This window comes from Polyodon spathula, unplaced genomic scaffold, assembly GCF_017654505.1.
Source record: "Polyodon spathula isolate WHYD16114869_AA unplaced genomic scaffold, ASM1765450v1 scaffolds_3985, whole genome shotgun sequence".
Taxonomy (NCBI): domain Eukaryota; kingdom Metazoa; phylum Chordata; class Actinopteri; order Acipenseriformes; family Polyodontidae; genus Polyodon; species Polyodon spathula.
In genome coordinates this window covers 1-18,000 of record NW_024475442.1, presented here as the reverse complement: position 1 = coordinate 18,000, position 18,000 = coordinate 1, and the positions used below count along the sequence as shown (strand labels likewise).

The 18,000-nt window shown below is 43.1% G+C and overlaps 1 protein-coding gene and 1 long non-coding RNA gene across 3 annotated transcripts; both read left to right on the top strand.

Annotated features, from left to right (window-relative positions):
* Window positions 1-746: 746 nt before the first annotated feature.
* On the top strand, window positions 747-2,199 carry LOC121312567. Its single transcript, XR_005949871.1, has 3 exons — window positions 747-807; window positions 1,043-1,087; window positions 2,157-2,199. It is a non-coding gene; the product is annotated as an uncharacterized LOC121312567 (long non-coding RNA).
* Window positions 2,200-3,034: 835 nt separating this feature from the next.
* LOC121312568 (sperm acrosome membrane-associated protein 1-like) lies at window positions 3,035-14,079 on the top strand. Of its 2 annotated transcripts, XM_041244291.1 has the most exons (6): window positions 3,035-3,111; window positions 3,894-3,995; window positions 5,060-5,166; window positions 5,793-5,928; window positions 13,026-13,131; window positions 13,584-14,079. In XM_041244291.1, exons 1-6 carry the CDS (start codon window positions 3,042-3,044, stop codon window positions 13,903-13,905), a joined length of 843 nt encoding a protein of 280 aa, XP_041100225.1. In that variant the 5' UTR covers window positions 3,035-3,041; the 3' UTR covers window positions 13,906-14,079. The 2 variants fall into 2 exon arrangements, with proteins under 2 accessions (XP_041100225.1, XP_041100226.1); XM_041244292.1 differs by lacking the exon at window positions 3,894-3,995.
* The last annotated feature ends 3,921 nt before the right edge of the window (window positions 14,080-18,000 follow it).

Below are 18,000 nucleotides of genomic sequence, written 5' to 3'. Positions count from 1 at the left end.
ATCCCGCAGATGGCGCTGTGGGTCCGTGGTCTGCTTTACCAATGATGGTAAACAGAGCCACGGGAATACCAAGCGATGGTACACAATACCGGCGCCTTGCAGGTGCTCAAAGAAATAATAATGAAAACAGAAGGCAAAAATAACAAGGGAAAAAATAACACAATAACAAAACTACAAATAAAAGGTGCTGCACTCTGCAGCAATATCCCAGTCGCCACTGCCCGCGTGACCTGGATCTCCGTCCTACGCTGCCGGCTACCTAGCCTGCTCTGTTGTATTTTATTAAGGGGTCTGCCCAAGGGTTCCCCTCCCTCACTGTCTCACTGTGACACTTTCGTGTCTTTTTCTCTCCCGGCTAATTCTCGGTCCGCGACCAGCGTTTCGGCACTCTCAGCGCGTCTATAAGGGCAGACGTGAGGAAACAGCAGAGCGTTATTTTATAGGACCAACAATCTCCCAAGACTCACCTCTCAGCCATTCAGAGAGGGGGAAAGTCCACACACCCACTTTCCCACCTCCCCGTGTCACTGCCATGACTCACAGGTGGTTGTTGGGCGACTGCCGCCCTCTTCCTGCAGCCCGTGAACACGCCAGCAGAGTCAGTCAGTCTTTAGTGTAAATCTAAGACACATGATTGAGAGTCAGTCTGTCTGACTCATTTTACAGCTATCAGCAAAACTCATTTACAACAGTTCTCTGTCTGACTCATTTTACAGCTATCAGCAAACACAAAGTTACAAACTGACAGTTCTTTTTCCGCAGAGACTGCAGGTGCTACCAATGATGATCTAATTACCGAACTGCCAGGTAAGTATGAAAATTAATCAATTAGGAGACGTTTTTTATCCAAAGCGACTTACAGAGACTAGGGGGGGTGAACTATGTATCAACAACTGCTGCTGCAGAGTCATTTCCAATAGGATCTTGGTGTAACACAAAGTTACAAATTTACAGTCACTACATTTCAGGCTATTGGATGAATACCGTGTGTAGTTTATATATTTAAAACATGTACATTAACTATATATTTCTTTTTCACCAGAGTCTGAAGCTGCTCCCAATAATACTCTAATTACCGAACTGCCAGGTGAGTCTGTCTGAGAAGCTGTCTGTCTGTCTGTATCTTACATGAACGCTGTAAACTTGTCTAATATTGATGACATTTTGCTAAGTACCTTCTTCAGCTCAAGTTATCAGAATCGGACTCTGGTGTCCAGGTTTATTGATCAAATGCACTGTCTGCTACACCAAAGCTCCATGGCTTTATTTATGAAGCAGATCTGTGTAACTTTATCTCTCAGCTCAGTCAGGTAGCAGACATTACAGTTGCAGATTAATGCATTTACAAATGGAAGAGTATTGGACTCTTTCAAACTGTAAGGAAAATAATGTTCAATAAATCATTGTATTGGTGCTAGAAGGCCTTGCATAAATAATAAAATGGTATCTTTTTGCTGGCTGGTGACACGGGTGCCCAGCTCTTTGAAACTGTAAAGAACTAAACTGTCCAGGCAATGCCTTTGCTCATCCAGCCCTTGCCTATAGATACACCATACCTACCAGAGACTGTCCCCCCTGCATCTGTTCTGCACACACTCTCACCTCTTTCAATGTCTCAAGGGTTAAGGACATTCTCCTGTAAAATTATACTGAAATCGTTTTAGCTTCTGAGGGCAGAATTACAACAACAAGGAGCAATACATCCGTTTCTTAGCATCAGATATGTGAGAGATTGTCAATTGTATTGATGTATTTCATTCATTATTTAGCATCAGATATGTGGGATAATATCAGTTGTATTGAGGTATTTCATCTGTCATTTAGCATCAGATATGTAAGAGATTGTATTGAGATATTTGTTGGAATATCCCGTGAGGTTATGTATGCCTCTTTACACAAAGTAGACTTCAGCATCAACATGTTTAAAATGTGTGTATATAGAGAGTGCTCCTATATTAATTCTTCAAGCATTTCTCTCTTTAAATTGTGGATTTTTGTAATAATAAAGTTTTTAGTATTGGTGCTGCAGGCGTGTATGTAGGGATTGACAGCCTGAGGCAACTAATGCACAGACTGAGACTGTGCTTGACATCGTGCTAGTGGTCTTTTCTAATGTGCTTTTAAAAATATAGAACTCATTATTTCTTTTCAAAAAGGATCTGCGGCTGATAATTATTACTCAACTGCTGTAACACCAGGTGAGCTTTCTTTTCAATTCTTATACCAGAACTATGGAAACAGATTTAAAAATAAAAACAGATGACACCATTAGTGCTGTGCAGTACACAGCTATGGTGTAATGTGCTTTTATCAGATTATTAACAGTTTTCTAGAATTAGCAGCTGGATGAAATCTTCAAGTTATATTATAGGATATCTATATATATAAATATCTTTATCTATAGATTACCTCAATATATTTATATAGACGGTATATATTATTATTATATATATATATATATATATATATATATATATATATAATATATACTTCTATATGAGCCTCGGTATATAAAATATCGTATTTCAGGGTATTTCCAAATGCCTTGTAAACCCATGTTCTCGTAACATCCATTTAGACAAAAGAGTATCCACATGGGTGATTATCTTTCTCCATAAGGGCTCTGGGGCTAATGACACACATGAATATAGAACTGACACCCAGGAGGCGTGAGACCTTCGCTGTGTATATTATGGATATACTGATATAGGCACTTACCATACCGTATTACACTTAAAACTAACATTTTGATATTTGCAATATTCCGTAATGGTATCCCTTGTTACTATGAGTGTGTGTGTGTATATATATATATATATATATATATATATAGATATATATATATATATATAACTATCTATAATATATATTATATATTGATATGTATACTATAATTGAAAAGGTGTACAATAATGAAACAACTTAAACACTTAACAGGTTTTTTGTTGGATGTTCCCAAAAGGTTTGACGGGGAGTGAGAGAGAGAGAGAAATAGAGAGAGAATATGATATTTGTTTTTCCATGGTTTAGTGGCTCCTGAGATGTCTAGTCATTTTCAAGGACAATTGAATCCAGCAGACATCGTGTTTGGACCGTGTAGTGTTACCTGTGGTAAGTACAAAGAGCAGGGATCATATACTGTAGAACTGATGTAACCTCAGATTCAGACACTACCTTGAATGTGAATTCAACACAGATTCAGACACTACCTTGAATGTGAATTCAACACATATTCAGACACTACCTTGAATGTGAATTAAACACAGATTCAGACACTACCTTGCATGTGAATTCAACACAGATTCAGACACTACCTTGCATGTGAATTAAACACAGATTCAGACACTACCTTGAATGTGAATTCAACACAGATTCAGACACTACCTTGCATGTGAATTAAACACAGATTCAGACACTACCTTGAATGTGAATTAAACAGATTCAGACACTACCTTGAATGTGAATTCAACACAGATTCAGTCACAACCTTGAATGTGAATTAAACACAAAATTCAATAATTAAGCCATTTATATTTACTGACTGCTTAAAGATTAAAACAAAACACCCTCCTTCATCTTTTACTGGCAGTGATTGTATTTTGAAATATTGTCAAATGGATTTCTTGGTTTATTTCTGTGTTTCCACGTTTGGTCCCCACAGTTTAATGTGTTCTCCCAGGCAGCTGTGCATGCTGATATCCGGTCAGCCAGTAGCATGCAGTATCAGTGGGCTAGTGCTGGCGTGTTCAAGCGAACACTCCTCAGAGTCACTGGGGTGCACAGTTAATCACTTGACTGTGAAGCTTGCTCATTGGATAACTGATTCAGGGTCAAGACCCTGCCTGTTAATGCTAGGAAAGCTAAGTCTTTTGTAAACTGTTGTTTTTCACTAGGAATTGGAGTTCAACAAACTCTAAGAACTAAGGGCTGCCCTGGAAATCAAAAACAATGTGTTTTAGGCGTAAATGAGTGTAAAAGGGACCCAGATTGTGGTTGTAAGTATTGAAAGAATGATTTCAAGTAACTGGCATAACAGTAAGGGATGAAAGGATGTCCAAAATATTGTTTTATTTTGAATAAAAGGTATACCTTTATTTAAGATCTGGTACCATTTAGATCAGTATGAACTCTGTGATTGTGTGTGCCTTGTTTTCTGTGTGAGGCAGACGTTATAATCAAGGCTTTAGTCCCTTCTCAGGTCTCTTGGTAGCTTGCTTTTATAAGCCCTATACACAAAACTTCTATTCAATCACTACCTTGAAGGTTATTTTATTAGATTTGAACATTTGATTAAACAGTACTTTGAAGAAATGTGAATACATTAATAAAAAAATGAGAATGCATTAATAAGCTTTTCATCTCTTAAACAGTTGAAAAGCTTGACTGAATTATTCAAAATGAGAATGCATTAATAAACGTATCTTAAACAGTTGAAAAGCTTGACTGAATTGTTCAAAATATTTTTTGGTTTTGTTTTTTTAAACAGTCCAGACAAAGCATTCATTAGCAGCAGTTGTATGATGTCTTGTGAATAGGGCCCTTGACTTCATTGATATGTATGCAAATCTTTCAAAGTTAATACCTTATATGTAGAAAGTTTCCTTGTTCCTTATCACTTGTTGTCCTGCAGGTCAGCCTGGTTACACACACCCTCCCTCCCAATATCACTCCCTCCCACCCAGTATCACTCCCTCCCATATCACTCCATCACTCCCTCCCTCCCAATATCACTCTCTCCCACCCAGTATCACTCCCTCCCATATCACTCCCTCCCTCCCTCCCTCCCAGTATGACTACCTCTCTCCCAGTATCACTCCCTTCCACCCAGTATCTTCCAGTATCTCTCCCTCCCAGTATCACTCTCTTTCGGTATCACTCCCTCCCTTCCAGTATCACTCCCTCTCTCCCTCCCAGTATGACTACCTCCCTCCCAGTAACACTCCTGCCCACCCAGTTTCACTCCCTGTAAGTAGCCCCCTCTCCCTCACATTGTCCAACTGTCGAGACTGAGGATCGCATTTTAGTTTCTGCTTAGTAACTGTATTTTTCCATTATCCAGACGGTTCGGTTGTACCACGTGGCCGCGCCAAAGCTTTGCTTTATTGTGCTACCATCACATCAGGATTCAGGTTTACATACAGATGGCAACGAATTGAGGGTAATAATGTGAGTTGTTTTTCTTTTTTCCTTCTTGTAGAATGCGTCTTGAAAGTATTTGAATTTGACATAATGTTTCCAGATTCTGTCCTGTACACCTGCTCTCTGCGTGCATTTGATTATGATTGCATAGTTTGGATTAAAAGTCACTTTGGCGGTTCGAATTAGCAAAAGTCAATTGAATATTTTAAAATAAAAGTACAGTTCACAATGCGTGACAGTCATTAGCTTTGTTTACAACGAAAACAGAGGTAGCACACTATGATAGACTGAGATCCATGACGTGGGTTTACAACAACTTCAGAATGTTAATAAGGGGGGGCTATGCTACGTTTTGGATGTAAATGCATCATAGAAACTGTACTATAAAGGAACTGCATTGCTTTGAAAAGGCATCCGTTTTGGGTCTGAGAATGTGTTGCAAACAATAACCAGTGAGAACCAGCTCAAACATTTTTCCCTTCTCAATCTCTCTCTCTTTTCCTGGATTATTAGGATGTAGTCTTTTTCCATATTTTAGTTTTCTCCACTAGTTTTATTCTTGATTGTGAAACCTTTTTTTCATTTAATATTCTTCCTGTAATAATAATAATAAAATTGACTCAAATGAATTTAACTTTATGTTGCTTTAACAGGAGCCGTTAACTCTGAAAAATACTCGTTCTGTCATTGAAGTGAGACGAAAGAATTATCCCGTGGATTACCAGTGTGACACTTATGAAAACGATTTGATCACTAGCACAGTACGATTTACTGTGCATCAATCTCCAGGTATGTATACTGGATAAGTGTATACTCAATGTTGAGTAACAGTACAATTTCAGTGCCATTGTGTACATGTGGTGCTTAATAGGGTTTGCAGCATTAAGCTCCAGGTCTTTATTTTCTTTTGCTGTCTGAAGTGAACTGTATTAATAGAAGGTCTTTCATCTAGAACTAATGGGCATGGTGGAAGACGTAGTTATACTAGAACACAGTGCATTGGAAGACGGAGCTCATGCTGAATTGTTTTTTGGTATAGTCCTTCTATTTTTGACCACAGTTCCTTCTGTGTAGTGATTATTGTTTGCAACATCTGTCTGCTACCCGAAGAACTTTGATTTGTTAAAACACCATCACATGACCGGTTATAGTTGGCCATGGCCCCTGACATCCCAAACAGCGGTCTAGATGCACAGCAGCGGTACATATGCGTTTGTCAGAGCTTCTCCTCTCAGAGGCTTTGTGACAGGGCTCCAGGTCTGTAGCCCGCTCACAGTCATTGGTTCTATGTGGCATTGCTGATTTATTTTTCACTGCCACTAAGAGTGATGCGCAGGGGCAGGTTTGTGGTTTCTCTATTGTTTCCCAGATGTTAATGATTCCGTGAGATCTTTTGAAGCCGTAGGGTGGTGTGACAGGACAGCTGCAGGGGTGACGCAGGGCTGGTTTTGGGGGTGGAACCGCATAAATATCTCGCGTTTTCTTTCAAATAGCATATAGTGTATCTATAATCGTCTGTGTGATTTATTTTGATTGCAAATATACATCCTGCCCACTATTACAGTTTTGTACAGGATACATTAGTTTATCTCTAACGTAATCACAGTTTTAAATATAGAGGAGCTATATTCTCGGTTCTGACCCTGGGATGATTCTGCAAGTGATAGCCAGGTCTCTAAGCAGGGACATGCTCAGTATTATCATTAGTCTATCTGTAATGTAATCACAGTTTTACATAGAGACTGTTCATTCTCAGGGTTCGACCCTGGGATCTTCTGCCAAGCTGACAGCAAGGTCTCTAAGTCAGTGCATGTCAGTTTTACAGAAAAAAGTACACAGAAACTGGATGTGTGAGTTATTGAAGAGTAAACCATACGTACATGAAGCAACGTTAATGTATTTTTTACTTCCCCAGAAATATTTATATATTCTGAAGACTCAACAGAACTCAAGTAAATGGGGAAAAAAAAAACACATATTCTTATTATAATGAAGAAACGGATTGCACTGAAATTAGATACATGAAAATAATAACCCAACAGTCGTTTTATTTATTAAAGGATAATATTAAACACATTTTGAGCAAGGAACGGGTATCCAAAAAATAAGGACATCTAATTCTCTTATGAATGGTCTATTGACACCCTATATATATATATATATATATATCGATATATGTAGACGCCGATAGCTAGAAGTAGATGATTAGATAGATAGATGTAGATAGATAGATAGTAGGTTTTGGGTAGATTTTCAGACAGAATAGTAGCGTGGCAACAATGAGTAGTTGAAGGCAGACAGCGTTAGACTGCAACAGTAATGAGTAGATGAAGGCGCAAGCTGTTTATTTTTACAGTAATTCAAGTAATCACAAAGTAAAGTCATAAGTGAGGGAAAGTGAACCGTGAGTCAAAAATTAAAATAAATGATTCTAGGTTTTCTTTTACCCTACCTTTTCTCATGCTATGTCTCTGTCTCCCCCAGACACAACCTTTTGTCAAACTTTTGTCTTCCCCAACCATCCCGGTCTTTTCCCTGCACGCCCTTATTTGCCCTCGCTTCCTCCACCCCCTCCCCCCTGTCTTTCGTGCTAAACCTGCACTCCAATTCCCATCCACACACATCCACATAAAACATGCAACCCCTGCACTCACCCACCACCATGCAAACCCTGCACGCACAAACCACCGTGCAACCCCTGCACACACACAAAAACCATCAACCCTGCACGCACATTACACCATGAAACCCTATAACAACACCACCATGCAACCCCTGCACGCACACACCACCAACCCCTGCAACCCCTGCATGCACACAAACCACAGTGCAACCTGCTGCACCACACCACTGTTGGCAAACCGTGTGACCATGCAACCCTGCACGCACCCACACCACTGTGCAAACCCTGCACTCACAAACCACCGGTGCAACCCCTGCACACACACACCACTGTGCAACCCCTGCACCACAACCCCTGCACACACATGCCACCATGCAAACCCTGCACGCACTTCACCACTGTGCAAACAACCTGCACTCGCAAAACCACAGTGCAACCCCTGCATGCACACACACACTGTGCAAAACCGTGCACCAATGCAACCTACTGTGCACAACCACCATGCATGACCTGCACGGCACCACTGCACTGTGCAAAACACTGCACCAATGACCACCGTGGCAACCACTGCATGCAACATTAAGTGCACCCTGTGCAACCAACCCTGCACACCATGTAACCTGCAACACCCACCTTGCAAACCCTGCACTCACACACCACCATGCAACCCCTGCATGCACACACCACTGTGCAAACCCTGCACTCGCAAACCACCGTGCAACCCCTGCATTCACACACCACTGTGCAAACCCTGCACTCAACCCCTGCAAACCACCATGCAACCCCTGCATGCACAAACCACTGTGCAAACCCTGCACTCACAAACCACCGTGCAACCACTGCATGAACACATTACTGTGCAAACCCTGCACCATGCAACCCCTGCACGCACACACCACCATGCAACCCCTGCAAGCACACACCACCATGCAACCCCCGCACACACACACCACCATGCAACCCCTGCACGCACAAACCACCGTGCAACCCCTGCACGCACACACCACCATGCAACCCCTGCACTCACACACCACTGTGCAAACCCTGCACCATGCAACCCCTGCACACTCACACCACCATGCAACCCCCGCATACACACACCACTGTGCAACCCCTGCATCACCAGAACCATCGGCAACCCCTGATTCACCACACACACTGTGCAGAACCTGACGTACCAAACCACCGTGCCACCCATGCCTGCCCACACCCCGTGCATAACACGTGCACCATGCCAAACCCTGCACGCCACACACCCACTGTGTAAACCATGTGCCCTCACAAAACCACCGTGCAAACGCAGGAACCAACAACGTTACACCATGTGCAAACCCTGCACCTGCACCCCTGCACGTCACAACCCACTGTGAACCCTGCACGCACACACCACCGTGGACAACCACTGCACTCGCACACACACATCAGTGCACCCTGCCCTGCAACACAACACCCTGCATCAAACCCTGCACCCATGCACATGAGAGAAACTCCTGCACGTGCACACCACCGTGCAACCCCTGCATTCACACACCACTGTGCAAACCCTGCACTCAACAAACCACCGTGCAACCCCTGCACGCACACACCACTGTGCAAACCCTGCACCATGCACACACCTGCACATGCACCCCTGCACGCACACACCACTGTGCAAACCCTGCACCATGCAACCCCTGCACGTACAAACCACCGTGCAACCCCTGCACGCACACACCACCATGCAAACCCTACACGTACACAACATGCAACCCCTGCACACACACACCACTGTGCTAACACGCACACACTGTTGCGAAAAGCCTGCCTGGCACAGAACAACCACTGTGCAAACCATGCAGCACCAACCACTGTGGCAAACCCCTGCCATCACAAAACCACTGTGGCAACCCCCTGCATGCACAAACACGTTGCACCCAGCACACAACAAACACTGGTGCATACCCCTGCACGACGTACAAACCACCGTGTAACGCACTGCACGCATGAAACACCATACGTGGGACAACCACTGCACAATGCAACCACTGAGTTACAAACCTGCGTGAAACCCTGCACGCGCACACCACCATGCAACCCCTGCACGCACACACCACTGTGCAAACCCTGCACTCGCAAACCACCGTGCAACCCCTGCACACACACACACTGTGACCATGCAACCCCCACGGCTGCAAGCACCACCGTTGCAGAACCACTGCCCTCAACGCAACACCGTGCAACCTGCTATGCAGCACACACTAGTGCAAACCCTGCACTCAGCCACCCCTGTGCAAACCACGGCAGAACCAATTACGTGAAACCCCTGAACCATGCAACTCCTGCACTCACACACCACCATGCAACCACTGCATGCACACACCACTGTGCAAACCCTGCACTCACACACCACCATGCAACCCCTGCACGCACACACCACCAAACCCTGCAACCCACTGTGCACCACTGCATGAACAAATTACTGCAAACCCTGCACCATGCAACCCCTGCACGTACAAACCACTGTGCAAACCCTGCCCGCACAAACCACCGTGCAACCCCTGCATGCACACACCACTGTGCAAACCCTGCCCTCACAAACCACTGTGCAAACCCTGCACACAAACCACCATGCAACCCCTGCACGCACACACCACTGTGCAAACCCTGCACGCACAAACCACCATGCAACCCCTGCACGCACACAACCACTGTGCAACCCCTGCACGCACACACCACCATGCAACCCCTGCACACACACACCACTGTGCAAACCCTGCACTCACAAACCACCGTGCAACCACTGCATGAACACACCACTGTGCAAACCCTGCATGCCACACCACCACGCAACCCCTGTACCCCCAAACCATGGTGGCAACCCCTGGACGTGCGTGACAAAACACCCCGCACCACACCCCCACCCACCATGCAACCCCTGAACGCACACGAGTGCCCATGCAACCACTGCCTTCCACGCAACCATACACCGTGCAACCCCTGCACACACACGTGTGTGGGTACTGTGCAAACCACGTGTGTGCCCTGACAACGTCACAAACCACGTGGCAACCCTGCATGCACACCACCAGGTTGCAAACCCTGCACCATGTGCAACCCCTGGCAGTGAACAAATACCAAACCGTGTAACCCACTTCGCACGCAAACACAACACGCAAACTATGCAACCCTGCATCGCACACACCACTGTGCGAAACCTGCACTCACAAACCCCGTGCACCACCTGCATGCCACACACCACTGTGAAATCCGTGCAACACAAATTACCGTGAACCCATGCAACGACGACCACTGTGCCAAACCTGCACAAGCCATGCAACCCACCGTGTAACCACTGCACGCACACACCACCATGCAACCCCTGCACGCACACACCACTGTGCAACCCCTGCACGCACAAACCACCATGCAACCCCTGCATGCACACACCACCATGCAACCCCTGCACACACAAACCACTGTGCAACCCCTGCATGCACAAACCCACTGTGCAAACCCTGCACCATGCAACCCCTGCACGTACAAACCACCGTGTACCCCTGCAAACACCACCATGCAACCCCTGCACGCACATACCACACAACCCATGCACGGCCACGTTGTGACAAACATTACGCGGCATGCACCACGAATGGTTGGTACGTGCACGCAGCACACCCACGTGTGCAAACCTGCTCAACAAAACCATGCAACCCCTGCACGCACACACCACCATGCAACCCCTGCACGCACACACCACCATGCAACCCCTGCACACACACACTACCGTGCAACCCCTGCACGCACACACACACCATGCAACCCCTGCACACACACACCACCGTGCAACCCCTGCACTCACAAACCACCATGCAACCCCTGCAAACACACCGTGCACGTATGACATGCAACTCCTGCACGTACAAACCACCGTGTAAAACCCCTGCCACGCACAAACCACCATCGCAACCCCTGCACGCACACACCACCATGCAACCCCGCCACCACAAACCACCGTGCAAACCCCTGCATGCACCAACCACTGTGCAACCTGCACCTTAGCACACCCTGCACGTACAAAACCACCGTGCATCTTCGCATGCCAACCCCTGCAGCGCTACTAAAGAGCAAACCATAGCAACCCAAACAGCACTGTACCAGTGACACCCTAACCCCTGCACACCACCCACGGCAAACCCGCAACAAACCACCATGCTAAACCCCAAATCACAACACTAGTGCAACCCCTTTACACCAGCCTGCCACCATGCAACCCCTGCACGCACAAACCACCGTGCAACCCCTGCACGCACACACCACCATGCAACCCCTGCACGCACAAACCCACTCAACGTGCAACCCCTGCCTACTCAGCACCACCAGTGCAACTCCCTGCACACAACACACCATGCTGCAAACCCTGCACCATTGCAACCACTGTGCACTCACCCACCACCGTGCAACCACCTGCACACACACACACACCACTGTGCAACCCCATGCACGCACACACCACCATGTAACCCCTGCACGCACACACCACCATGCAACCCCTGCACGCACAAACCACTGTGCAACCCCTGCACGCACACACCACTGTGCAAACCCTGCACTCACAAACCACCGTGCAACCCCTGCACACACACACCACTGTGCAAACCCTGCACTCGCAAACCACCGTGCAACCCCTGCACTCACCCACCACCGTGCAACCCCTGCACTCACCCACCACCGTGCAACCCCTGCACTCACCCACCACCATGCAAACCCTGCACGCACAAACCACCGTGCAACCCCTGCACACACACACACCCATCACCATAGCAATTACAATATATACAATAATAACACAAATATTTATAAGGCGGCGGGGCACCCCATCACAGGTGGCGTTAGAGTTTTTGAGAACTGTAGAAAGGCTGTAATGACACTAAATTAATCTAATCAACAAGAACTATAGGTTCCAATGACCAAGTTGTGTGCCTGTTATGCATGTGTCTTAAATGCCCATGCAACGTTTAATCAAATTCCTGTGAGCCGTTTCAAAGATTTAGCCCGCCTAATACTAGATTCCAGAATCTAGGTCATCATAACGCCCTTAACACCTTGTGTAGGAATGTCCTTACAAAGTTAGTCTCAAGATGGAGCTTACATGTTTGGAATGAACTGCATGTAATGTTTATCTCTATCACTAGATGATTAGAAATCATGCAGGCAACTTTTGTTTGTAATTTTCAACTACTGACATGCTTTCTTTTCCCTAAACAAGCAATTTTTATTTTTTCAGGGTTAGATGAACATGCTTATTCAAAGAAAGGCTCGCAACCCATTTTCATCAGTGTAGGAGTTCTGACCACATTGTGCTGCATTTTCCTTGTATATGAATTGTACAGGTATGTAAAATTAATGTTGTTTTAATGAATGTAATTTAGTGAAAAACACATTTTCAAACTGAGCTGCTATGTCCTCAGTGGACTGTATGGCTGTAAATGTTGTTTTTTTGTGAATCAGTTATTGGTAGAAACCACGGAAATGTAATTATACATCCTTATCCACTGAAATATTCCGCAGTCTAGGAAAAGTTGATATTTTCTATATTTCTGGTGGTAGCAAACTGCAGTCTATCTAAAAATTCTAAAGTATTCATCCCAGCCTATAAAATCTTTAGACTATGGACCCTAATGAAAGCATCTAACAAAAGCACTGGTTATCAATACCAGTCCTTGATTCCCTGATCACTCCAGGTCATTTTTATAAACCAGTTAAACTGTATCTCAAACAGATCTTGCAGCATGCAATCAAAACCTTCTCCATGATTCCCTTTTGTCTTCCACTTTGAATTTAGTAAAATTATGTCGAAACGCTGCAAGGAAATAGATGCAGAGAGCTGCCAAGGCCCATCTGCAGATTCTGCTCCAACCCTGGCACCACAGCCTCAACCTGAGCCAGAACCGGAACCAGAAACTGAGCCTATAGCAGAACCTGAGCCAGAACCAGAACCAGAACCAGAACCTGAGCCGGAACCAGAGAAAGAGCCAGAACCAAAGAAAGAGTCAGAACTGGAACTAGAACCTGAACCGGAACCAGAGGTTGAACCTGAGCCAGAACCGGAACCAGAACCAGAACCAGATACAGAGCATGGTTCTGAGCAGGAGCAAGAAGACTGAGCCTGCTCAAGCATAAATGACTGACACATAGAAAAGTGACTGCAGTACTGATTATGGACTTCCATCGATCCTCTACATAGAAAACAAACTTTCAAACCAAATATACATGTAACCAAAAAAAGCGTACTGTAGTAACTGCTTGATCTGCCTCTCCAGCTATCATATTGAAAACACTTTAAGACAAACATTTTGAAGAACTGATTGGAAAACACTTTAAGACAAAACATTTTGAAGAAACTGATAAATAATATTAATAGTGTGTGTGTGTGTGAGTGTGTGTGTGTGTGTGTTTAAATATGTGCAGTTTGTACTGATAACTTTGCTTAGTCTTTAACAGATATCACATGTATACGTGTCTCATTTAAATATAGAAATCCTTTTGCTAACCCAGTGTGAAATTGCAATGAGATTAGGGTTTACAGACTGATTTCATGGTGCAGATGGAAGCGTTGAAATAGGTGCATTTTACATTCTGCGTGTGCATTATACTTAATATTGGTTTTCTGCACGTGACAACGTTTCACACTGTGTGGAAAAGAAATACCATGATAAGGAACAATAGGAAAAATAAGTTAAAAACGTGTGTCGTGTATGGACCATACCAGGGCATATGTGTAGAGAACAAAACAGTTAATTAAGGTTGCTGTTTTGTAAACAATAACCTTTTTTTCTAGTTTGCGATGGATTGTGTTTTCTGTGATTTTGGCCACTGACGTTTCACTCTGTTTTATAGTGCAATTATGTCATTATTCATTACAGTATTCAGAAATTCATATTTTTGCCTATTGAAATTGTAAAATAATAACAATAGTATACTCTCAATTAAATGCTATTTTGTTTTAAATGTATAAACTAGCTGCTGTAATCTAACAAGCATGCTCACTGTGTGTATGTCATTCACAACAATCAAAGGAATGGAATCTAGAACTATAACACTTTCTACATGATGCACTTGCGTGGCCACCCGGTCATACTGTGAACTGATGTACTGCAGTGTGTGTGTGTGTATATATCTATATCTATCTATCTATCTATCGATCTATTATCTATCTATCTATTAGTTCTCTATCTATATCATCCACATATATATATATATATAAATGTACTGTCAAACTAAATAAAGAACACTCCAGTACCGACGTAGGGCCAGAGTGTTATAAAGATAACTTAAAGGTGCAAACTCAGTACGTCGTGCCCTGTTCAGACGTGCGACTCCTTGTGTTCGCGCCAAAATCATTGCGCATACCCGGGCACCAGGTTTTAACGGGTACCACAAAATAACACCGCCCCTGCTGGTAGAGGTAATGCTGCTAACTGGTTTTGACAGCTGTTTCTCAGAGGTAACTGTACACCGGCAGTTTCCCCTGTAGATTAAAAAAAATAAAAAATTCTCTCTTCCGAGTACAACTACACAGAAGGCAGCCTATTAGCATAACAAGACTGGAAAACGATGACTATTGTGACGTAATGTCTTTGGCCTGTGTTTATTTTTTATTTGAAAGCTCCCTTCAGTAGGAGACGCTACGCGAGAAACTTCCAACTATGCTCTACTACAGTGTTACAAAATTGAAAGTAATACGTTTTGTGGTTACATTCCTAATGTTCACAAATGTTTACGGTGAGACTATTTCAATCGGAGACGCGGATGGTAAGTACTTTGTATAATTAATAGGTCAGGGACTTAGAAAGTGTAATATCCGACGCTGTCCCCTTCACAGGTTAAAAAAAAAAAAAGAAAAAAGAAAGAACTATTTTGTTTTGACACAAAGGCTTTTCCGAACTATGATTTTCAGGTTACGCGTGATACTTAAAATAAATTGTAATTATTTATTTCTGCAGTCGTATGCAAAGGATTTCATCTTTTTTTTTTTTTTTTTTTTTTTTAACGCGAACAACAATTATGTTGTAATTAATTATGTAAAATACCGCCTTTGGTTTTGTTGGGTATTAATAACGTTTGATAATCTAGTTTTATAGGTGTGGTCGGGCGGCGAACCCCCAGTCTTTTATTAATGAATTGCGCTTCCCTTTTTGTGGGAGATGTGCGTCTCATTTCCCGCCTGACACTGGGATGCCTCATGCAGCTTGTTTAATGGGCTGAAGCCGGCCCGTGCTCGCTCCCAAATTCCAGCGCGGATTCAAGCGCAGCAGCTTAGCGAACGCAGTGTATTAGGTTATGATTTATTATTATTATTATTATTTATTATTATTAGTATTATGATTACTCATCGGGATAACTACTTTTCCAAACTGAGGGTTTTTGATTTATGAAAACAATAAGTTGTTTAGTCAATCAGAGTTGTTCATGTATAGTAAAAGAAGTAAATTTTAAATCAAAAATAATTTTTGTGTGTGTGTGTGTGTGTTAATTTAACGCCCACTACTTGCATGATTGGGGTAATAAGTTATTAAATCTACGTTACAGGACATATGTGTATAATTTGAATTATATGGTGTGTGTTGTGTGTGGGTGTATGTATGTTATATCATCCGTCTATCTAGATATATATATATATAGTATATATATATATATATATTGTATATCGATATTTTATAGTTTGATCTGCTTGATTTCTTGAGGATTGACAAAACATCGCCAGACATTTCTTTGAGGATGCAACAACGATAATGGATAATTTCAAAGCATATGGCATGGTTTATTTAGGTTTCCAGAAAGCTCTTGACAAGGTCCAGCATAAAAGATTAATTCTCAAACTAAAAGCAGTAGGGATTCAAGGAAACGCATGTACATGGATTAGGGTGTGGTTAAGATGTAGAAAACAGAATGTATTGATTAGATGAGAAACCTCAGAATGGAGTGTGGTAGCCAGCGGTGTACCACAGGGATCAGTATTAGTAGTAGGTCCTCTGCTATTCCTAATCGACAGTAATGATTTAGATTCTGGTACAGTAAGCAAACTTGTTAAATTTGCAGACGACACAAAAGTAGGAGTGGCAAACACTTGTTGCAGCAGCAAAGGTCATTCAAAGTGATCTAGACAAGATTCAGAACTGGGCAGACACATGGCAAATGACATTTAATAGAGAAAAGTGTAAGGCACTGCACACAGGCAATAAAAATGTGCATTTTAAATATCATATGGGAGATACTGAAATTAAAAGAAGGAATCTATGAAGAAGATCTAGGAAGTTTGTTTGACTCAGAAATGTCTTCATCTAGACAATGTGGGGAAGCTGTAAAAAAGGCCAAATAAATGCTCTGATATGTAGTGAAAAATGTTAAATTTAAATCAAAGGAAGTAATGTTAAAAGTTGACAATGCATTAGTAAGACATCATCTAGAATATGTGTTTAGTTCTGGTCACCTCGCTACAAAAAGGATATTGCTGCTCTAGAAAGAGTGCAAAAAAGAGAGACCAGAACTATTCTGGGTTTAAAAGGCATGTCATATGCAGACTGATTTCACCCACACACAACCCACATCCTAAAAGGTACCCATTGCTAGCCAGTCGACCCAGGGGATTTTTCCCACCCGGGACGTTATCCCACACCCGACCCTAGCCATGTTATCAATTGAAAAAGACATGATGCCCCCTGGACCCCACCCCTCACCTGCATCTGAGGTGTGAACACCCAAACATTGAAAAAGACATTTCATTTTATCAGTCTCTTATATTAAAATTAATAATACATGTCCTAATTATTAATACATTATTTCCAAGTTTTATATTATTATTTTCTAGTATTATGAGTATATTATTATTATTATTATTATTATCTGATATAAACTGCATGTTTTGTTCAAAACGTGTAAGTTAAAAAAGATTGTAAGATTGTGAGCTAGTTTTTGGCCTAGTTTAAGACGTATGTTCAAATGAGGCTTATTTGAAAACGGATATTGGCTGCTGTCACTGTAGTTGCTGTTCTATCTTGATGGCAGTGCGCTGTGTTTATTCGTTTTTAGAAAGGTTTTTCTAATAAGTTTTCTAATGTGACAGTGAAGGTGGAACTCAGGAAAGAACAAAAATGCAGCTTCTGATGACTGAACACCTTACAATAGCCTGCCAGTGATGCTAGAGTCGTATTGATGAATGAGACGCGGAATTCGGCCTGTGCGGATTCAGCCTTTCGTAG